The sequence below is a fragment of the Hypanus sabinus genome, chromosome 4 (assembly GCF_030144855.1).
Source record: "Hypanus sabinus isolate sHypSab1 chromosome 4, sHypSab1.hap1, whole genome shotgun sequence".
Classification (NCBI taxonomy): domain Eukaryota; kingdom Metazoa; phylum Chordata; class Chondrichthyes; order Myliobatiformes; family Dasyatidae; genus Hypanus; species Hypanus sabinus.
Window position 1 is genome coordinate 129,469,191 of NC_082709.1, and position 24,376 is coordinate 129,493,566.

Consider the following 24,376-nt stretch of genomic DNA (forward strand, 5'->3'; position numbering starts at 1 on the left):
AGAGTGCAAGAAAATCTCAAGGGAGTCTCACTCTCCCAACATGATGCTTATTACTTCAAAAACACAAAGACAACAGTAAATGATTAATCACAGTTTCAATTGCCATAAACACTTTAACATTTTTAATATAGTTAGAGAACTTCATAGAAGTATATCCCAATTAGCAGGACCCCTTTGAGTATTCAATACTAGTGTCTATTCCAAAAGTCTCTGAGTACTGACATCCAAAATATTCCCCTTTTGTTACAGTGTTGAAGGATTTCCATGAATATGCTGTATGCTAGACAGATTATGAAATGCCAAAATAGACCTGCCTTGAACTGTGTATTAAGTGACAGGGATACACCTTTATGCAATCATGAAGGAGGCACATCAGCAGCTATACTTCATTAAAAGTTTGAGGAGATTTGGTATCTCACCAAAGACTCTAGGAAATTTCCACAGGTGTATGGTGGAGAGCATTCTGACTGGTTGCATCACTGCCTGGTATGGAGGATCCATTGCACAGGACTGGAAAAAGCTGCAAAGGGTTGTAGACTCAGCTAGATCCATCATGGGAACTAGCCTCCCTATCATCGAGAACATCTTCAAAAGTTGGTGCCTCATGAAGGTGGCATCACCCACCATCCAGGACATGCCCTCTACTCATTATTACCATCAGGGAGGAGGTACAGGAGCCTGAGGATGCACACTCAAAGCTTTCAGAACAGCTGCTTCCCCTCTGCAATCAACTTCCTGGATGGTCCATGAAGACTACTTCACTATTTTGCTTTCTTTTGCACAATTTGTTTTTTTAATATATTTCTTACAGTAGTTGTTTTCATGTATTGTGCAGTAATATATTGCTGCAGTAAAACAACATAAGTCAGTAATAATAAACCTAGCTCTGATTCTAAATTGAACTGAAGTCACAGAAAAGAACATAGAGGCAGTGACTCATAAGCTGTAATGAATTCTCCATCGTGTAAACACAACGAAGAGTCAGAATCTAGGTGGGGGAAGATGGTTGAGCATTTTTGACCATGGTATCAGCAACAAGCTACCAAATTGCAGAAAACTTGCTTTGTTTCCTTAATGTGAAAGATTTTGAGTGCCCCTGATGGTTATTACATTTTTTACATAGATTTGAAGAAAAGTTTAGTTATTTATTTAAATAACTGTTCTAACAAAATAATCACATAACCACAACAGCAGTAATCAGCTACATTTATATAGTGCCTTAAATGCAGAAAATCAAACCAAGGAAATTAACAGGACTTTCAGAAAAAATTAATCTACTCAAAAGGAAAAGAAAAGGAGGTTTTAAAGGATGAGGGATGGAATGGTCCAGCACAGTAGACCATTAGAATGTTAACAAAGTAACTTCAAAGCAGAAGTCTCATCTGTGACACACTTGATGCTAATGATCTATCAATATCATTCATTTTATATATTCCTCCCACATTTTATATCTTTCATCTCAGGCAATTCCCCTGACTAAAGGGTGACTTATTTCCATTCACCCTGCAGTATGTGTGTGAACTCTTTTTAACACAGAATGGCCTTTTTATACAGTTTTTGTTGCTATACCAAGTGGGATTTCCTCAGCTGAGAGGCCAGTTTGCAGAAATAAAGCTGACAGCATTAAATAGATGATGATTGAAATGATCCAAATCGCTGAAGTACCCCTCATTAACGAGCATGAGTTCAGTCCTCCACGTTAATATTAGGTAGGAGGACAACAGCTGACATTGGTCATCCAATTGCCATGAAATGTTGACTTCTTAAAGCAGTTTCCCAGCATTTGCTGCTTAAAACACAAATGCGAAGAAAATAGAGCCGTTCAAAATGAAGCAAAAACATATATTCACTGAGTTTTCCAGATCTGAGGTCGTGAGCCTGATGCACCATCAGTAGTTGGCATTTAAGTCAATGAAAAGACAACGACTGTGGTGTGAACAGGCTGCCAGGTGTTAATTCAAAGGTTTCACACAATTCATCGCTCCTGTTTACCAGGAGCTGCTGTTGGCTTAGTTCAGGAGATTCTGAAAGCAAACTTGAGTTGGTTGTGAGGCATGCTTTGCAAAGATTTCAAAGCAACAAACCCCCTGAGTAATGCACACAAAATGCTGGAGGAACTCAGCAGGGCAGGCAGCACCTATAGAAAAGAGTACAGTTGACATTTTGGGCTGAGACTCTTCAAAAGGACTGGAGAAAAAAAAACCCTTAGTAGTATTAATGCACCAGAGAAGAGGCAAAAAAAAAGGTGGTGAGGATCAAAGAAATTGGAAGCTGGTTAGCAGGACTGGAGGAATTGAGCTGAAAGGATAGGCTGGTGCTGTTTCTCCTGGAGCTAAGAAGGTTCAGTGTTGACTTTGTAAAGATTTTAAAAATTATGAGGGACATACACTCAGTACTAACTGCACACCTGCTCGTTAATGCAAATATCTAATCAGCCAATCATCTGGCAGCAACTCAGTGTGTAAAAACATGCTGGCATGGTCAAGAAGTTCAGTTGTTGTTCAGACCAAACATCAAAATGGGGAACAAATGTGATCTAAGCAACTTTGAATGTGGAGTGATTGTTGGTGCCAGACCAGCCAGTTTGAGCACCTCAGACTGATCTCCTTGGATTTTCACACACAGCAGCCTCTAGAGTTTCCAGAGAATGGTGCAATAAAGAAAAAAACATCCAGTGAGTAGCAGCTCTGTATGTGAAAAGGCCTTGTTAATGTGAGAGGTCAGAGGGGAATGGTCAGACTGGTTCAAACTGACAGTAAGGAGACAGTAACTCAAATAACCACGTGTTACAACATGTTCTTCAGCGTGCAGAAGAACATCTCTGAATGCACAGCACATCGAACCTTGAAGTGAATGAGCAACAGCAGCAGAGACCACAATCATTCACTCAGAATTGACTTTATTAGGTACAGAAGGCATTTAATGAAGTGGCCACTGAGTGTATATGTAGATAGTTAATGAATAAAATAAATTAATATATATGAATAAATATTTGTGGACAATTGTTGATGAGCCTTTTTTTTGTGTAAAGTTTATGAATTACTTATTGAGACCATTTTTACCTGTAATTGGACATTATTGGCTACCCAAAAAGGTCCCCTGTAATAAGTTAGTGAATTACGTTAGAGAACGTGATTTCAGGGCAGGCAGCAGAATAGATTGGTATATGACACCCATCAAATTTTAAAGATGAATTTAAAGGAAAAGTGGAAAGCACACACACGTTGGAGAAAGCACGTCTGATAAGGGAATTGAGGGCTATGAAAGCCAGATGAATGCTCATTTGGAGCAGAAGACCACATTGGGTTCCACTCTTGAATCTCATCATTGGCCACTGAGAGTAGATAAGTTGTGTGGTCACAGTCTTTTTTTCCATAACAGGGAAGTCTGAAACAAAAAGGCTTAGGTTTAAGGTTAGAGGGGGAAAGGCGGCCAGAGTGACAGGCTTTCACACAATTGGTGGGTGGGTACAGTCGGCCCTCCTTACCCACGAGTTCTGCATGCGCAGCTTCAACCAACCGTAAATTGAGAAACCCCAGAAGTGCTCTTCCAGCACTCGTTGTTCGAACATTGTTCGCCTCGCGTCTTGTTCGTTCACTACTTTGTTCCTGTGAAAAAATGGCTCCTAAAAAGCAATTCCTCAAAGGCTAAGAGGGAGTGTAAAGTGCTATCTCTCGCCGAGAAAGTAGAAATGTTAGTTCTTTTGAAAAGTGGGCATGTTGCATTCTGAAGTGGGCCATAAGGTCGGTAAGAACAAATTGGGCATTCGCACAATAAAGCAGAAAGAAGCTGAAATTCGTGGAAGTGTTAGTGCTGCCCCTACAACGGCAAAAATGGTCTCTCTGGTTCGTGATAAAGTGCTTACAAAGACTGAGAAAGCATTAAGTGTGTGGCTAGAGGACATGTCACAGAAGCATATCCCTGTCGATGACCAAATTATATATGAAAAAGTTCTTAGTCTCTATGAGCACTACTGTGACGAGGTTGATGAGAGCGAGAGAAAAGAGTTTAAGGATAGTAAGGGTTGGCTGGCTGGCTGTGTAAAGCGCTACAGCCTCAAGAACGTAAAGATCACAGGACAATCGGCATCGGCTAATGCCAAGGTCGCAGCAGCGTTCCCAGAGGAGCTCAAGAAACTCATAGAAGAGAAAGGCTACCTTGCAAGATCTGTTTAATGATGCAAAGAAAAAGAAAAGACAGCTTCCTATAACAATGTTTCTAACTAAAACATCTGCAATTCTGAAGTCTCGACGTTCAACGCTTGAAGATCCTCAGCCCTCAACCTCCACAGTTCCTGACTTTAGTATTATTGAGCCTCCTCCAAAGCATCCTTATTCCTTAAACAAGACAGTGTAACAACTACCGTACAGGTATTACAAGTCCTACTCATTGTTTGATCATTGTTTGCCTTGCATCTCGTTCGTTCGCTATTGTGTTGTGAGTGAGAGGAACATGTGCAGTTTTTTTTCTTGTCAGTATTCCCTAAACAAGACAGTGTACAACTATTTACATAGCATTTCCATTGTATTAGGTGTTATAAATTCTGTAATCTAGAGGTGATTAAAAGTTCTACCCGTTGTTTGATCATTGTTCACCTCGCGTCTCATTTGTTCACTGCTTGTGTTGTGAGCGAGAGGAACATGTACAGTTTTTCTTGTCAATATTCCCTAAGCATTACAGTATAACAACTATTTACATAGCACTTACATTGTATTAGATATTATAAGTAATCTAGAGATGATTTAAAGTATACAGGAGGATGTGCGTAGGTTATATGCAAATAGTGCATCACTTTATATAAGGGACTTAAGCATCCGTGTTTTTTGGTATCTGTGGGAGGTCCTGGAACCAAACCCTCACGGTTAAGGATGACCAATTGTATATGGAACAAGCTGCTGGAGGAAGTGGTAGTGACCGGTACGGATACAACACTTAAAGCATATATGGGCAAGAACATGGATAATGAAGCTTAGAGAGATATTGACTAAATGCAGGCAAATGGGACTAGCTCAGGGAGGCAATTTGGTTGGCATAACTAGCTGGGCTATAGGGTCTGTTTCTGTGCTCTATAGCTGCAACGCATGGACCCAAGACAATCCTGTTGATTTTGTTTTCACTCTTTAATATGTGGATAGAATGAAACATTGTTCAAAACTGTGAACTTATTCCTTTATATTTAGACCAGAACTGAGTAGCTTAAGATCCTTGTTCTTTTCACATTCCTCTCTCCATCTTTTTCCCACGTCTGTGTGACTTTGTACAGCTTCAAAGCTTTCCACCATCTCTGCAGTCCCACAGTTATGGTCCCTGACACATATTTGATTTTAATCATTCACGGATAGCCTCAGCTTTAATCTCCAGAATTCATTCTACAAACAGCCACACTACATCATCACTCATCTCCTCTTTCCAAATCTTCCTTAAAGCCTCCCTCTGATCAAATTTCCTGGTTATTTCAATTTGTGTGATATGTTTTGTGAGATGTTGCTCTGAGGAAGTCTTTTAGCATGCTTTTAAGTTAAATCTATTAAATGAATACAACAATGCACTGGACCTTCATTCTTAATGCTCTCAACTTCTCGCCCAATTAGGACCTCTGCTGGAAATTTAGGCAGCAAAATGAACTAATGCAGCAGCTCCAGGTTGATTTATGATACCAACACACCTGAAAGTCACCTTTATTTAAACTATAGTATGTAGAAAATAGAACACACAAATAACACACAATACTATTACAAATTGGTGAGACAAAATTCCATTATTTCAATTATGAATTTTTTTTGTTTCCTCAATATTTTCATTAATCTTTTCCTTCAGTTTTACTTTTACTGAGATTCCTTAATATTCACTTCCTCTTTTTGAGAAATTATTTTGCATTGCCCTCGCACTTGAATGACTCGTCTGACCATTTGGAATGCCAATTTGACCCAAACTGAAAGAAATAAATGGGTGCACATTAGGATTGTGACTAAGTTACTGGGCAATTGACAAATCTGGAATATTGATTGAATGACAAGTTCAAATCCCAGCATGGCATCCAAGTAATTTGAAGTCAATTAATTAAGTTCTAAAATAATAATGCTCTTTAGCGAAACAAAATCTGTTGTGCTAACTCAATCTTACTGAGGCTTATATGCAATTCAGACTCTGAATTACTACTAAAATTTTTGGCACCCAATCAGTTTGAAGACAGTACTTCCTTCTGTAGACAGTTCTGTCAAGTTGAGGTTGAGTTGTTTCAGCTTCAGTTCTGTAGATTCTGTGGTGGCTGATGATAGCTGTTGGATAACCCACAACACTGCCAAGGCTGGGGTCCAAGTGCTTGATGAGGTGTTTGGGTGGACTCACTCTTAACACTGTCTTTGTTGGAATTTCATCACTTCGAAGAGATCTGATATTCTCAGTGACATCCTAGATGCTCCTTGCCCATTTTGGATGATTATGGGGCCAGGGATACCATGAGTTAATGAGGAAGCTTTGAGGGTATCTGGATATTTTCCTGGTTCGAAAGTAGATATGTCATCAGTTATTTTATTACTGTCTTTGAGGAGCTGCTCCATAGACTTAAGTAATTGACAGCATCCTAAAAATTAAATGCTGTAGGGAGCAGACCAGAGATTAGCTTTATTAGGGCCTGTGCACAATATTGGTAGCATCATCGACACACACAGCCATCTCAAGACAACATCTGTGAAAAGTTACATATCACAAGGAGGGGGAGTGTAATCCCTTAAACTCAGTGGAATAAAGTGTTAAGTAGTTAAAATACAGATTGTGTGGTTCATGACCCGTTTCCTTTCTGGTGCTTTCCACGGGATAGTAGAGGCATCCATGTGAATCAGGTAGAAGCCTCACTGGTTTCCGCAGAATGGTAAAGGGCAAATTGACTTGTGTGATTCTTAAATTGCAAACTGCTCCTCTGAACTCCATAAAATTTGTGTCCAACCCCTTTACAATGAAACCCTTCCCACTGTGCCCATTTTTATTACCTCCAGTTACTTTAATGATATTGGCCCTCAAAATGGGCTGGACATTCCACAATGCATTGCTCCCATTTAGTGAAGAAACAACAACCATGTGAAACATCCTGGCACAGAGTCAGCATCATTCCCTCAAACCACAGCAATAACGCTTATAACAATCCTACTAATTCAGAAAACAAAAGTTGTGTAAAAATCCATGATCATCCTCAAAAGTGGACCTTTATCTGTGCAATTAAATGAACTGAAGCAACAGTATATATTGCTGAATGTGAAGACAATGTTTCTTGATCTATGTTGATAATGTAACACTATCTTTAGAAGAACTCTTTGCAGTGGGAAATCTTTCTATTTTAGAATCAGAATCAGATTTAATATCACTGGCATATGTCATGAAATTTGTTGTTTGGTGGCAGCAGTACGTTGCAGTATTTTCTTAAGTGAGCCAGAAGAACGTTTTAAAATTTCAACAGTTCTCTTGAGTAATACTGCAAGCCACAAACAGTGTGTTTATGAAGGCTATCAATTGTATTCTTTGATGTATATGCCAGACTCCCCACATTTCACTTAATCACACTTTTCTTCCTTTCATTTCCACCAGATTTATTAAATGGACCCACTGCAGCTTGATCTTGTCAAAAAGATAGTTCAGCTGTTTGCCATCACACAAGTGTCACTTCCGTTTCATAGTATTGAGGTTTGATTGAATGCAATCCCACCAACGATTTCGAGGCATACAGTAAACCAAAGAGGCAGAGACTTATGTTTCATGTTAAAAGATTTATCTATTAATTACATCGTGATACAGATTCAGTTCTGCCACTAAAATAGCATACAATTTTGTTTTTTCCTCTTTTTACTGGTATTTTCAGTGACACCCAACATGATTTCTGCTGGGATCTTGGACAGCAAAAGTAACAACAAGTTCACCAATAGAAATTAAATTCCAATCAGCACTAATCTAATTTTTATGAAGGCAAATTTCTTTTTGAATTACATTTTCAAGGTAAATTGGATCAAGATTGAATTTTGGTTCATGATCATCAAAACTGTTGAGGAAGTTTTCAAACCATTTTAAGGAGATTTTGTATGTCACTGAAGACACTCACAAATTTCTACAGATGTACAGCATTCCAGCTGGCTGCACCACTGTCTCGTATGGGGGTGGGGTGGGGGGGGTTGTTGGTGGTCCCTGCCCAGTATCAAAGTAAGCTGCAGGAATTTGCGAGCTTAGTCAGCTCCATCATGGGCACCAACCCCATCAGCATCCTGGACATCCTCAGGTAGTGATGCCTCAAAAAGGCAGCATCCATCATTAAGGACCCCCATCACCAGGAACATGCCCGCTCCTCATTGCTACCATCAGGAAGGTGGTACGAGAGCCTGAAGGCACACACTTAGTGATTCAGGAACAGCTTCTTCCCTTTGCCATTGGACTTCTGAATGGACATTGAACCCATGAACACTATCTTTTTTCATTTTTACTGTAACTCCCAGCTTTTATTATTATATATTGCATTGTACTGCTGCCACATAACCGCAAATTTCACGACATATGCAGATGATATTAAACCTGATTCTGATTCCAAGGACTTCATCTCAACCCAACCTTTAAAACTGTATTCTGCAAGTTGAAAGGCAATAGGCAGATAAGAGCCCAAAATAAAAAAAAATTCAATGCTTCATTAAAAGTAAAACTGCATATACAGAGACTGACAATTTTTGTCACAGATTTTTAATCAATGCTGTGCCTCTCTTGCAGAGCTCCAGGAGTAAACACACTCTGAATTACCAGGGCTAATCTGTTTTTTGAGGCATGAGCAACTTTTAAATTAAGCTCAAGAGAAGTAGTGAGAAAATGCTGGTGCATTCCAGTTTTCCAATAAGTACATTTTAATGCATTGATATAAAACTATTGATAGCTTAATTATGATTCATTCACCATTAAAATTGCAATTGTAATTTATGCTGTTCATTATGAAGTTAGAACAATTTCCTATGAGAAGAATTGAAGATGGCACACTGATTTGGTGTTTATTTTACAATCATTCCAAGTCAGTGAGTGTACATTGTTAGTGGAGCATCATTTGTAGAGGTAGTTATGTAACCTTACACCATGTACAACAATAATAATGAGGGGATGAAATAAGATCCTCCTACTCTGTCCCAATTTCAGGTCTTCCATCCTTTGTTTTTAAAACTTCCCCCTCCCCCTCTTCACTAAGAATTGTAAAATAATTTGCCTGAATCAAAAAATAATTTGTTTGGTTATGGACCTACCATCAAGTTGCTAATTCTACAGTAGTTGTTTTGTTTTGCCCACAATTATTTTAGCACCTTTTCCTTGTTTCCATTTATCTACCAACCCTTCTACTACTGAAGGAGGTTGGTTGTGGTCCATAGTTCGACAATTTAACCCAGTGCACAAAAGATGGCCCACTGCAGTGTATCTTTAACTCTGCAAACCATATTTCGTAACCTTATTAATCAATGTTAAAATTATTATCTTCATTACTTTCGTTGTTACTGTATAAATTGGTTTCAGACTCTACACAAAAGAAAAATTCGAAAATCCAAAAGGAAAATGAAGTACTTTGCACACTTAGATAAAGTTTATTAAACAAACTAAAAGGAAAAGAACAAACTTCATGCGTTAACAACATGAATGCTGGTAATTAAGCAATAAAGAGGAAATATGCATTATTAATGTATGTTGCAGACTGTTTGGGATTACTCTTGATAACTTGAGTTATGAAGTTATGGGTAGCATAGTTATCAACTAACTTAAAATGAGAGAGAACCAGTCTTCAGGAAATAAAACCTGTGCACAATTTAACTTCCAACTGATACTTTGTAGCTAGTAAAACCAATCAATGTGTGTGGGACATTCTGATTCTGTCCCATTGAAACTAAACAGGAAGAGAATCGATGAATGTTTGTGTTAATCACTGATAATTGAAAATTTCCGAATGAGATCAGGGAAGTCATTAAGTGACCATCTCCTGAATCAGAATCAGCTTTATTATTATCAACATATGTCATGAAACGTTGTTTTGTGATAGCAGTACAGTGTAATATACAAAAAAAAACTGAGTTGCAGTAAGAAATAGAGTGTATAAACATAAATAGTGCAAGGAGAGAGCAACATAGTGAGGTAGTGTTCATGGACTAGTCAGAAATATGATAGTGGATGCGAAGAAGCTGTTTCTAAGATGTTTGAGTGTGTGAGCTCAGGCTCTGTACGTCCTCTCTGATAGTAGTGATGAGAGGAGGGCATGTCTTGGATGGTAAGGGTCTTTAATGATGGATACCTCTTTCCTGAGGCACCACCTTTTGAAGATGTCCTCAATGATGCACACGATAGAGCTGGCTGAGTCTCTGACCCTCTACAGCTATTTCGCATTCTGTGCATTGGAGCTACCATACCAGGCAGTGATGCAATCAGTCAAAATGCTCTTCATGGTACAACTGTAGAAAATTCATAGAGTCTATAGTCATATACTAAATCTCCTCAAAGATAAGGACTGATGAGCATTCTCACAAATTTCTCTTCCCGAAGTCCACAGTCAGTTCCTCGGTCTTACTGATGCGGGATGTGATAAATTGTGATACCACTCAGCCTCCTTGTCACCATGTGAGAACCTGCCAACAACAATTGCGTCATCGACAAATTTATAGATAGCATTTCAGCTGTGCCTAGTCGTGCAGTCATGGCTGTAGAGAAATTTTTCAAATTTTCATTATATAAACACTTTGACAGTGACTTACTAGAGTTAATTAGCTAGGAAAAGTTAAATTGAAAAAGAACTATAATACCATATACAAATAATGCTGGTTCACTGCTGGATTGAAATATGTGTCTCCTAATATTAATCCACTTCCTTCACAGTAAAATCCTCATGTCAGTGCTCCTGATTAGGCCAGAAATCTTTATGATTTAAACAAAAACATAAATAAAGGTAATATGTAAAATGTCTTCTTACCGTTATCAAATAGCCATTAGGGAACATAGAACATCAGTCAATACTGATGAATTTTTCATGATTCTCTGAGTATTCTCTCAGGGCAGCATGGTGGCACATCAGTCAGTAGTCACATCACAGCTCCTTTGATGCAGATTCAACATTATTCTTGAGTTCTCTCTGTGTGGAGATTGAACTTTTTCCATTTGCCCCTGTGGCTTAGCTTCTTCCCATATCACAAAAGCTTGCTGGTAGATTATTTGTTGCAGTGAATTATTCCTTGATAAAGGTGAGTAGCAAAACTACTGGGGTTGGGGAGAGGATTGATTAGCTTGTTGCAGATGCTTGGTTGCTGTGATATAGGCACATAAAGAAATGGTAATGAAACTACTGGGATTCCTCTGTTAGGAGACAACAAAAATCCAATGGGCTAAATGGCCTCTCCCTATAACATAATTACTAACAGTAGGAAATTGCTCAGTTTGAATGCACTTCTGTAATTTTGTTCTCATCCTCTCTAAATAGTGAATATCATTTCAGGTTTCTTGTGTAGCAGTTTTAGAATATACTTTTGAGGTTATTTATTGTAAGCAAATGCAATTCTTCATTCTTTCAAAGATCATACTCAAATATTAAAACCTTACAAGAATGTTATTTATGTCATGTTCAGTACCTGTGAATTTCCTCACCATAATCCATAATGCTACATTGGTTTTGGGATGCCCTGACTTGGCTAAGTTCATGAAGTTTTGCATACAATCGCCAGCCAAGACCCACTTCCAATACTCAAAGCTGTGTTCCTCGAATGGTTCTGAAAAGCTTGTCATCAAAGGCTTGTTTATTTATTGTCCTAAAAAAAACCATTCACCTTTGCACATTCTTGAATATAAGGATTTAGTTACTTCATTGCCAATTTTAGTGAAGATCTAGGTTGAATCTGTTCAGAAGAATTACCCCAGGAAGGTTGTTGCCTCTGGATCCAATTGTTAGTGCCCATAAGTTTGATGGCAGAGTATTCTTCCAGGAGCATCTTCTTCGGGACTATCCATTGGAGTTGTGCAGTCTTGTCGGTGTGAGAATGTGTCACTAATTTAATCTAGCAAGGTTTGAGAAGGTGTAATAATTTATCCCCTCGAATTTCATTTGGTTGGTTGAAGTGAATAGATGATTTTTCTCAGGTGCAAGCTACCTTCTCTGATGAAGACAGTGGTTGTGAAGATAATGCAGAAGAGCTGCACTTGCATAATGGAACGATTACTGGACGAGGGCCAGTGAGACATTGGCAGCAATACAGAATCATAAGTGTAACCCCCTGGGTCGCCTCAGGCTCGCTCAGCTCGTTCTCGTCTAGGGGGAGCAGCCTTCGGCCCCGCCAAACTGGGTAATCAGCTGGTGTGGATGCTGTGTGATGTCCCCGCCTCGCCCAAAAACAGACAGTACACCATATGCGATTAAATGAGTACAATTTATAAAGGTTACTATAACTAAGTGATTAATAACGATACAGTATATATGAAGAGAAAATTAAAGAAAAGGCGCCAAACTTATCAAAGTCCAAACCACTTCGTGCACAGCCGTTGGAGCTCAATTACTGAAGTCTTCTGGCCACCATTCGCTCCCCTCCGAACTCCTCGACTCGCAGCTCAGGACCCTCCGAGTCAACCAAGCACATCTAGCTTCATCCCCCCCCCCCCCGGAGAATCTCCCGGCCTCGGACCCCCCTTTGGGGTCCGATCCTCGCCCAGCTTAGAGCATTGCGTCCTCTCTCTCGACCCCCTCACACCGATCTGCCCAAAAGCCCGTCAACAAAAGCTTACAGACTCAGAAGAAAGAACATTAATCCCCATTTGGTTTACAAAGGAATACCATTCTCGTTATCAGTAAATTAGCATTCCTGCTAGTTAACAAAAAGAAGAAACCCTCTTTACACTCTCCCTCCACCAAATAAAAGTCATGTCCTCATGACTACTAAATAACTCGCCACCTTTCCTGCCAACACACCGTAACCCAAGCACAAACAGGGACATCTCCTCCCCACACAGTAAACCTCACGCCCTGTTTTTCAGGCGCTACTTAGGCCAACTATCTGGGAGTTCCCTAACCCTTCTGAGACCTCCGTACCCCCTCACCTAAACCCTTCAGGCTCGGACACAACTGGGGATACCTTGGACCCACTCCTCTCTCAACCTCTCACTCATGCCCCACACTGCACACAGCTAACCCTCCCCGCTACACCTGACTCAATGGGAGAAGGGCCAAAAGTCTCTTCCTCAATCGAGGGAAAGTCAGCAAAAGACAGCATGTACCACACATCCAGCACATCATCCATCGAATCTGTATTCTTCCTCATTCCTGTGATCGGTAGCTGCTGTTTGATCTTCTCCAAACGGAAACATGTGGCCTGCACTGCTCCCGCAGTCTCTTCAGCCTCCTGTTCAGTATTCACTGCACTTCTCTCCAGCTTTTTCTTCCTCATGACTTCTTCCAGATCAACTTTCAGGTTTTGCACTTCGTTTGAACTGTCGATGGTCATCTTCAGGTTCCCTTCAAGCTTCCGCTTCTCTCTTCTGAGATTCGTCTGTAATTTCTTCACCTCTGCAAACTCCCCTCTCCGGGTTCTCAGTTTGCTATTACCCTCAGTCAGACAACTTTCTTCATTCTCTCCAACTTGTAAGTCTTCCAACTGGTTCCAGATCTCTTTCTCCAGTCTCTCCGTCTTCATTACAAACTTGATTCCGTAGAGACAGTCACTCACGAGCTGCGACCTTCGCCAGCCCTGGCACGTGTCCAGAAAACACTTTAACTCTGTAGTTCTCAGCTGCTCCTGCAACGACCTTACTTCATATTCTCCTGAGGCAAATCCAAATACCAAGAGATCATCCACATACACCAAAACTCCAAACGCCTCCATATCCCCTATGGTCTTCCACCTGCCCCGCAGGAAGGTTGCAAGGGCTCCAGATATGCCCTGTGGCATCTTTTCGGACCCGAAGACTCCTAGGGAATTTATAACGGCCGTCTTCTCCTTGTCGGCCCCACTCATCGGGATCTGGCAACATCCACTCCTCAGATCCAGCACCTTAAACCACTTCACACCACTCAGACAGGCCATCGCCTCTCTGGCCCTCAGGGCCATATTCTGGTCACTGACAGTGCGCCTCTTCAACGCAATACAATCCACACACACACTGCCTACATCTTCCACGGCTGTAGGGGCCAGTCGCCGCAACCTCTCTCTCTCCGAGGTGTCTTCAGCAGTCAACTCCCCTCCCTCGTGGTATTTCGCAGCGTCCACGAAGAGGGTCTCACCCTCAGATACTTCCCCCAGGCCGTACCACCACTGGCTCTTGTTTGAATTCGTTATCAGCCCAATGCTGCTACACACGTCCGCAAAAGCAGCTTGAAACCCTGGGTGCATCGACAATGCCTCCAAACAGCGCTCACCCGCCTCCTCCGGGCAGGCCCCCAAGTGCACCAGCAGGATATTGGTTCTCTCTAGAACAGAAACGCTGCCCGTCTCAACAGGGTCCGGACACATCAGCATTAACGATTCATGAACCTCAGTCTCCTCCACATTTGCCTCTAAGAACTCCATTTTCACTGACCAACAACCGTTGTCTGGATAATCACCGGCACTGGTACCCCGAATCTCCAGTGTCCTCAATGTTGTCAAGGGTAAATGCTTCCAATAACGGTTATGAAACAAACTGTACAACAACTTAACCGGCGCCCGGGTGCCAAGGATGGCTTTACCTTGACTTCCATCCATCTGTAACAACACCTGTGCGCATGGCCCCTCTAAGCCTTCAGGAATAGGGTCTGTTCCTTTCGGGAGTTCCTTGGTACATTGCTGGGAACGTGCTCCCCCAGAGACCCCAAGCCGTTCCCCCACTGGACCTCCTCTAAGTTTCCCGACACCTCTCGAATCAACGGAACAACTGATCCCCTTGACAGATCCCCTTGGCACCACAAGCAATTTATCTGCCCCCCTAGGCAAAAAGGGATACCCTACTCAAACTTTCAACCCCGGACGAGCACCCCACAATGTAACCCCCTGGGTCGCCTCAGGCTCGCTCAGCTCGTTCTCGTCTAGGGGGAGCAGCCTTCGGCCCCGCCAAACTGGGTAATCAGCTAGTGTGGATGCTGTGTGATGTCCCCGCCTCGCCCAAAAACAGACAGTACACCATATGCGATTAAATGAGTATAATTTATAAAGGTTACTATAACTAAGTGATTAATAACGATACAGTATATATGAAGAGAAAATTAAAGAAAAGGCGCCAAACTTATCAAAGTCCAAACCACTTCGTGCACAACCGTTGGAGCTCAATTACTGAAGTCTTCTGGCCACCATTCAATCCCCTCCGAACTCCTCGACTCGCAGCTCAGGACCCTCCGAACTCCTCGACTCTCCAAACAGCTCAGGACCCTCCGAGTGGTCAACCAAGCACATCTAGCTTCATCCCCCCCCCCTCGGAGAATCTCCCGGCCTCGGACCCCCCTTTGGGGTCCGATCCTCGCCCAGCTTAGAGCATTGCGTCCTCTCTCTCGACCCCCTCGCGCCGATCTGCCCAAAAGCCCGTCAACAAAAGCTTACAGACTCAGAAGAAAGAACATTAATCCCCATTTGGTTTACAAAGGAATACCATTCTCGTTATCAGTAAATTAGCATTCCTGCTAGTTAACAAAAAGAAGAAACCCTCTTTACATAAGGAAAGATACAATTCAATGCAGTTGTAAACCAATAGTGAAAGACAGTGCATCCTTCATTTTTTTCTCTCTGACTTCAAGCAGAACTGTGTGGTACGTGCTTATACTGGTGAGGTTCTGTATACAAGGCTGAGATTCATAGCAATTCAGTTTCAATCAGGTTGCTTTTTTTCAAGGAATTGCTTTAAGTATGCAAATGCTTTCAGTAGATGAGCATAAGGTAATCAAAATACTTAAATGTGTTTTTAAGGTGAAAAAGATAATCTTGCAACATATCTTCATTAAATATTTAGCACATTGTGTTTAGATGTCTCAAATGGATGTTCTTCTTTCAAAGATAATAATCAGAAGAAATTACTTACTGGGTGCAGTCAGCAAGATCTCAAATTATCTGGAGTGGCAGCCAATGTATTCCATTGAGGATGAACTTATTTTGTCGTGATTTATGCCTACTTTTGATAGAAGATTGAAGGCTTTTCTTCTAATGCTCACTGATGTTTGCCTTCATGACTTGTGCACCAGCAGTGGCTTGCAAAAGATTGACACCCCTAGTCAAAATTTCTGTTCAGAGTTCAGAGTGTAGAAAATGAACTGATCTCCAGAAGTCATAAACTTAAAGATGAAACATTGTTTTCAACAATTTAAGCAAAATTAGTGTGTTATTTTTGTTTTGTACCATTTTAGAGTGGGGAAAAAAAGGGAAAGGAGCACCTTGCAAAAGTTTGGGCACCCCAAGTGCTTTGAGCTCTCAGATTACTTTTACCAAGGTTTCAGGCCTTAATTAGCTTGTTAGGGCTTGTTCACAATCATCATTAGGAAAGGCTGCTGATGCAAATTTCAAACCTTTATAAATACCCTTACTCCTCAAAACTTGTCCCAACAATCAGAAGCCATGGGCTCTTCTAAGCAGCTGCCTAGCGCTCTGAAAATTAAAATAAATGATGCCCACAAAACAGGAGAAAGCTATAAGAAGATAGCAAAGCGTTTTCAGGTAGCCGTTTCCTCATTCATAATGTAATTAAGAAATGGCAGTTAACTGGAACGGTGGAGGTCAAGTTGAGGTCTGGAAGACCAAGAAAACCTTCTGAGAGAACTGCTCATAAGTTTGCTAGAAAGGCAAATCAAAACCCCTGTTTGACTGCAAAAGACCTTCAGGAAGATTTAGCAGACTCTGTGGTGGTGGTGCACTGTTCTGCTGTGCAGTGACACCTGCACAAATATGACCTTCATGGAAGAGTCATCAGAAGAAAACCTTTCCTCTGTCCTCACCACAAAATTCAGTCTCAGATGTTCGCAAAGGAACATCTAAACAAGCCTGATGCATTTTGGAAAGAGGTCCTGTGGACTGATGAAGTTAAAGTAGAACTTTTTGGCTGCAATGAGCAAAGATATGTTTGGAGAAAAAAGGGTGCAGAATTTCATGAAAAGTCCACCTCTCCAACTGGTAAGCACGGGGGTGGATCAATCATGCTTTTGGCTTGTGTTGCAGCCAGTGGCACAGGGAACATTTCACTGGTAGAGAGAAGAAAAAATTCAATTAAATGCCAGTAAATTCTGGAAGCAAACATCACACTGTCTGTAAGAAAGCTGAAGATGGAAAGAGGACGGCTTTTACAACAGGATAGTGATCCTAAACACACCTCAAAATCCACAATGGACTACCTCAAGAGGCACAAGCTGAAGGTTTTTCCATGGCCCTCACAGTCTCCTGACCTAAACATCATTGAAAATCTGTGGATACACCTCAAAAGAGGAGTGCATGCAAGACAGCCCAAGAATCTCACAGAACTAGAAACCTTTTGCAAGGAAGAATGGGCGAAAATCCCCCAAACAAGAATTGAATGACTACAGAAAGTGTTTACAAACTGTGATACTTGCCAAAGGGGATGTTGCTAATTATTGACCATGCAGGGTGCCCAAAGTTTTGCTTTGGGCTCTTTTCCTTTTTTGTTATTTTGAAACTATAAAAATAAAAAAAAGTAATCTTGCTGAAAATACAAAAAAAAGTGTCATCTTTAACTTTATGCCTTTTGGAAACCAGGTCATCTTTTACTCGCTTAGCTATTCACAATAACAGAAACTTTGAACGGGGTGCCCAAACTTTTGTATGCCACTCTATATGCTAAGTTCAACAAAATGGACCGTTGGCTGGTTTTAATCAAATTATCATATATCAGCAGTTTAATAACTTATTGCAACTGGCCAGTAATTAAAGGCTGAAGTAATTTATTATTGGTTATGTTCCACAAAGCTGTAAAGTTCTTCTCCGTATTGTTAAGTCCAAAATCTTGTCACAATTTTTTGGGAATGCAAAGAAGATTGGAGGTGGAATGAAATGAGGAAACTCCAGATGAGCAGTGACAAGGATAAGTGAGAGTTTCATATTAATCATGGTACGTTCATGCCTGAAATGGAGGAATGTTCATCTACATTTCAAAGATCAGTTCTGAATATGAGCTATAGAAATTCAAAAGGAAAAAAACAACTTCATAATTTATCATTTATTTTTAATGACATGAATTAAAATGTTAAGATATTTTTCAGAGTAATTGTTGCACAATGTAGGTAAACTTTACATGACTAATTTATGCTCCCTTTTGTTCAATAGATAATAGCTGTTTTAAATGTATGATGTTAGGTGGTGTGATATTTGAATTGTTCATTGAAACACAAGACTGATTCATTTAATGTGGAGAACAGGGGCAGCAGAGAAAGGACTTTACCGTCAATGTTTCTGTTTTTTAAAGTTTCCTTAGATCTTAAGGCTGAAATGGACACTTTCAACATTAATATGAAGCAGAACTTGTTCAGTTCACAGGATCGAGATATTGAAGAGGAATTAATTTATTCTGGTGAGATACAGTTGCTTGTTTGCATGCCATCAAGACAGATCATTCCATACATAAGTAGATCAAGGCAGTAAAAAGGAAGACTGAATGCAGAACGTAAACCTGGAGGAATTCAGCAGGTGAGCATGCCGTGTTACCGTTGCAGAGAAAGGACACTGAAGGTAGACAGTACATGAGCCACAATGAGGTAGATTGGGTGACCATAGGAGGACGAGAGTCTGAGGGTCACAGGGGTGAGGCAGGAGTGTGTGCGAGCACCAATGCTCTTTATCATCTTCCTCTTGTGTGTTACCAAGCTTCTCCACAACGAGATTGAAGACAGCAGCAGTGTGGCAGTGGACATCAGATTAGATGGCAACCTCTCTGACATCAGGAGGCTCCACGCAGCCACCAAACTCCGTAGGGAGCAGGTACTGGAGCTGCAGTATGCAGACAACTGTGCTCTTGTGGTCCATACTCTGGAGAATCTTCAGACTATCCTTGTTGTGGCAGTGAGAACGTACAGCAGGATGGGGATGACTGTCAATACCACCAAGACAGAATTGGTTTGCCAATGGTACCCACTGGTACCCACTCTACCTGCTTGGTATTCTAATCTGTGGTTTACCAACTTGCTGCAGAAAAGACATAAGACTGATATTTTGTTCATATCAAATGGGCCTTGATAGAAGTTCTTTGCTAGGTTCAATGATGATGACCAGAAGACCCAGTTAAGATATTATTCACTGCTGTAGATGTGGGAAAACAAAACTGAGTAACTAGTTGGTTCTGCTTTCTTGCAGTAAAACCATTCAAATCGTTTTTAGAATTCTTCCCTCTCTTAATAAGAAACAGAGGTATAATCTTCACAGCTGTTTCTCCTTCATGGTAAAACAGCTCAATATGTTGCAGTTAATTCTCGATAAATGTATATGTAATCTAACCTGAATTCTTAGGCAGCATGGAAGTTCAAAATGCCTTTCTCATTTACCTCCATTTGACAGAAGTCTAATGTGCCATTCTCATTTTCTTCCATTATTTTCAGGACCTATTTGTCACTCCTATTTACTTTCATAGAGTACTTACAATGCCCTTTTCCCATTGACTTCATTAAAGAAGGTTCATTTTCAGTTACTTTCATTAAATGCAATCCCAATGTCTATTTTCATTGACTTCATTAGCAACCACTCAGTGCGTTATTCTCATTGATACTTTTAGTGTCAATGTGTCATTCCCAATTACTTTCGGAAACGTATCAGAACCTCAGAGCAATATACAATCACATTTTCTTTTGGAGCATGTTCATCTTAGCATGCCATTTCCATTTTCTTGTATTTGATGTATGTCTGAAGTGTCATTCCAATTTACTTCCATTAAACGCAAGTCCTTGCACAAGCATTAGCCAAAAAATAATATTAAATCTGGTGCCAAATTCTAATCATCCTCAGTTGATGCTTGTTATGAGCAAGTGAAATGGGAGATTATTTTACCAGCATGGATAGTTAACAGATATCTGGCTGATAGCAGTTTGACACTAGATCATAATATTTCTTTAGTCTCTACCACATCAGATGACATTTAAGTCTCAGTGTTTGAAACCATATTTGTGAAAGCTAATATCATAATCCCATTAGGACAGTAAAAGCTCTAGCCTCGTGCTGTATACTGGGGGAGCTAGTTGGATGCTGCCAGTTTTGTTTTCAGATGAGCTCTCACAAACATTAGTCATTGGGTTTAGCCATCAACAGTTGAACATTTCGCCCACTAAAGGTCAGGAGTAAAGTAACATTCTCTTCTAATGGCTTTATAGTTGTGCAGGACAGTCTTAACTCCTCCAAGTTAAAACAGTACTGTAAATATAATTTATATATAGTAATATTTCCACAAATAAATTAACAAATAATTAATCCTGACTACTGATCACATCTGTAGTCCTGACCCTGAGAGAAATTGCTCCCTGCTGGAAGAGTGAGAAATTATTTCCCATCTTGATCAATCAAAGTATGTTGTGGCTGCATGCACAACAGAGGCAACACACCATATTTCTTGTCTCTCTCTCGATAATTTATATATTTGTCATTAATTTGTCTAGTTTATGGATTTACTCCATTTATTAGGTGATATTTCCAGTTGGCTACATATAGTTTTTAATTGTATATTTATCAGAGTTTATTTCAATGTTAATACGCACAGATTTCTTGCATGTAATAGTTGTTACAATCTCTTGTACATTGAGTTTGCCAGATAATCTCTTGCTGTGATCTCCCACTCCCTCTGTTCACCCACTTATAATTAGAATTCAGTAGCTTCCTTCTCTTTATACTCACCCAGCAATTTCCTGCCTTTCCTGCTCTCACAGCAATCTCCTGCTCTTAAGACTTACTCGGCAATTCCCTGTTCTAGCTTAAGTAGCCAGTGATCTCCGTCTCTTTATCCTCAGTGATGTTGAACTCTTTAAACTCCCTCTCTGCTTTTTACACAGCAATGTATTCTGAGATCCTTTCACTTTTCAGAGAATTTCTCTGCAGGAGCCTGTTTCATGCAGTATGTAGCACACTGAAGTGCTGAGAAGTTAGGTTTAAAAGTCTGGGATTTTGTGAACTCACAGGTATCTTATAGAATAAATTAGGGCAAGATGATATTGTGAGGAAAGATTTTCATACATGTCTCCATATACTACACTGAGATTTACTTTCTTGAGGCCATTCACAGTAAATACAAAGAAACACAATAGAATCAATGAAAAACCACATGCAACAAGATGGACGAATAAACAATGTGCAAAATGCATTCAACTGTGCAAGTACAAAAGGAAAAAAATAAATAAGCAACAAATATCGAGAAAATGAGATGAAGAGTCCTTGCAAGTGAGTCTATAGTTCAGTGTTGGGGTGAGTGAAGCTATCCTCCCTGGCTGATGTTACGAAATTCCGTAACTGGATCACTTACCAGCAAAGATAGAGAGGTCCGTTGAAGTCTGATGGTACTATTTTTAAAAGTCTTTATTTATGAAAGGGGCGCAAACATAAGATTAATACAAACATTCAGATAATATACGTAGTCACTACTTAATTTAAAAGCGCGTGTCTAATAATAATCATCAATAAGAAACAGCTCGATCATTTGTCTAGGGCAGGGGTCAGCAACCTTTACCACTGAAAGAGCCACTTGGACCCGTTTCCCACAGAAAAGAAAACACTGGGAGCCGCAAAACCCGTTTGACATTTAAAATGAAATAACACTGCATACAACGTTTTTTTTTGCCTTTATGCTATGTATAAACAAACTATAATGTGTTGCATTTATGAAATTGATGAACTCCTGCAGAGAAAACGAAATTACATTTCTGCATGCAACAAAAACATTTTGAACTCCGAAAAAAAGACGTTGGGTTGAAAGTTACTTTTAAGTAAAATATTCAATGTCTATTTGAGTCCTTCTTGTATTTATGAAAAACGCCGAACTTAAATTTTCCGCCAGCAGCAAACCAAAAATAACGTCAGCCAGCTGTCATCCTGAAAAATGAAAGGACTATTTCACTGAACTATGAAAAAATATGAATATAAGTAAAATAATAGGCAATCAAAATATTTATCATACTTGGTTAATGGGATTTCTGCTCCTGGACCTCAGCGCACAGCGTCTGCACATCAGGGCTGTATGATGTCACCTTCATCTTTACACAGGATCGCAAGCTGTCATCTGTGAGGTTTTCAATATCACTCCATTTGTGTTTCTGAGCAAGAACGGCCTTCTGACGGGCAACATCTTCAAGGTCTGCTGTCAAGCGTCTAAACTTGGACACCCATATGTCTTTGTCGGCTATGTCGGCCAGTTCCATCTCAAGATCAGGTTGACTCACACCTGCCAATGCAGTCGTATTCAGTAGGGAAGGATCGATGCTTAAGGGAGTGACCGGGAAGGATAATGTGTTTTTTTCCTCTCTGAACTCACAGAAGCGTTTCCCAAACGATGTTTGCATTGCGATGATTGCAGAATGTAAATACTCCGAAATTATCATGTCGTGACCTTGTTTGAACTCTCTCAAATTGGGGAAGTGAGACAAAGTGCCTTTCTGTAAATCTCTGGCAAGCACTGTCAACTTGCGCTCGAATGCCAAAACATCCTCCAACATGTGCAGGGCTGTACGTCCTTTCCCCTGAAGAGCTGTGTTCAGCGTGTTCAGGTGCGCTGTCATGTCTACCATGAAGTGTAGCTTTTCCAGCCACTCTGGCTGTTCCAGCTCAGGAAAGGTGAGCCCTTTGCTGCCCAGGAAAGTTTTCACTTCTTCCAGACACGCGACAAAGCGTTTCAGCACCTTCCGTCTGGACAGCCAGCGATAAAAACACGTTGTAGCGGTGTCAGTAAACTGCAGTCAAAGATAGCTTTATTCGAACTAAACAGCCTTGCTTTTAAGCCTCCCTCAACCCAGCCCCCATGGACGCAGATGCTGCAAAAGACGCGTACTCACAAACCCCCGTAGGCTATCTCCCTTAGCCGGAATGCCGGCTAATTGTGAGCCGTTTCGGATGTGGCAGGAAATGTACAAGATCACCATAATTACATTTCAAAAGCTAACAAACTAACATAAAATACATTTTAATTAAATACTGACCAATTATTTCCCAAAGCCACAGGGAGCCGCAGCACAGAGGTGAAAGAGCCACAAATGGCTCGGGAGCCGCAGGTTGCCGACCCCCGGTCTAGGGGATAATATAGTGTCCGATGGAAATATAAAAGTCACTCAAATTCCTGCAGGCTTCTGGCTTTCGGGGGGGGGGGGGGCGCTGGGCTTCCACTTGTTGGAGAGAGAGAGAGATTGGTGAGAAAAGAAAAACTTGCCCGGGTCTTTATGAAGCAAATCCGTTGTATCAGGGGAGCGGACTTCCCCGTTGTTAGCGAAAAGCGGTTTTCCGTGATTCCAGCCACAGATTCCAGGCCCGGAATCTAACGCACATGGCTTCCTTCAAAATGGCTTCCCGCCACTGCGTGTTCGCTAGTGTGTCTTCTGGTGCATCTGAAGGGGTTGTCCCCCCGAGACCCTCCTTTATACTTCCTCACGGGGTCTCTGATGTCAATCAGGTTGCGATGATGCAATCTCTCTCTCAAGCAGCCCACTTTGCCCGAGGGCTTTACACGTGGTCTCCATGAGACAATAGTCAATGTCGCCTTATTTTGCATCCTGGTGGAATGCGGTATTCGGCACGTCTCTCTCTCTCTCCCACTTCCTGGGTCTACTGACCCCGCCTCAACTAGTGCTCTTGCGATTCTCACAAAGGAGGGGGCTGCGGACATAACACTGAAGAGCCTGATGTCCGAGGGGTAATAATTGTTCATAAACCTGGTGATGTGGGTCCTGAGGCTCCTGTATCTCCTTTCTGATGACAGCAGCAAGAAGAGAGCATGGCCTGAAGGATGGGGGTTCTTGATGATGGATGCTGCTTGCCTGTGACAGTGCTCCTTTTGATATGCTCAGTGGTGATGATGGCATTGCCCATGTTGTACTGAGCTGTATTCATTACCTTTTCTAGCCTCTTCCATTCAACGGCATTGGTGTTTCCAAACCAGGTCATGATGCATCCAATCCGTATACTCCTCACTGTGCATATATAGACATTTGTCAAAGTCTTGGATCACATGCTGAATCTTCACAAACTTCCAATAGTAGAGGCACTGGCATGCTTGCTTTGCACTGGCACTTAAAGATTCAAAGGTTCATTTATTACCAAAGTATGTATGCAGTATACAACTCTGAGATTCTTCTTCTCCAGGTAGCCACGAAACAAAGAAAACACATGGAAGTTAGTTGAGGGAGAAACAGCAAACCCACTCCCCTGCTCAAAAAAGAACAGCAACATTATCAACCACCCCACAAAACGCCCTCCCCTGCATGAAA

General features: G+C 41.0%; 2 protein-coding genes across 11 annotated transcripts in view; one reads left to right on the forward strand and one right to left on the reverse strand.

The window, feature by feature from the left end:
- The window catches only part of dmd (dystrophin), a 1,939,431-nt gene that overhangs the window by 1,359,624 nt on the left and 555,431 nt on the right, over positions 1-24,376 (forward strand). The gene's annotated exons all lie outside the window — the stretch shown is intronic.
- LOC132393199 (general transcription factor II-I repeat domain-containing protein 2-like) lies at positions 21,612-23,102 on the reverse strand. Its single transcript, XM_059968153.1, has 2 exons — positions 22,081-23,102; positions 21,612-21,995 (listed from the first exon to the last, which is right to left on the reverse strand). The coding sequence occupies exon 1, from the start codon at positions 22,685-22,687 to the stop codon at positions 22,085-22,087; it is 603 nt and encodes a 200-aa protein (XP_059824136.1). The 5' UTR covers positions 22,688-23,102; the 3' UTR covers positions 21,612-21,995; positions 22,081-22,084.

Coding starts and splice junctions, on each gene's coding strand:
- LOC132393199 (XM_059968153.1), bottom strand. CDS start 22,687: ATGGTAGACATGACAGCGCACCTGAACACGCTGAACACAGCTCTTCAG.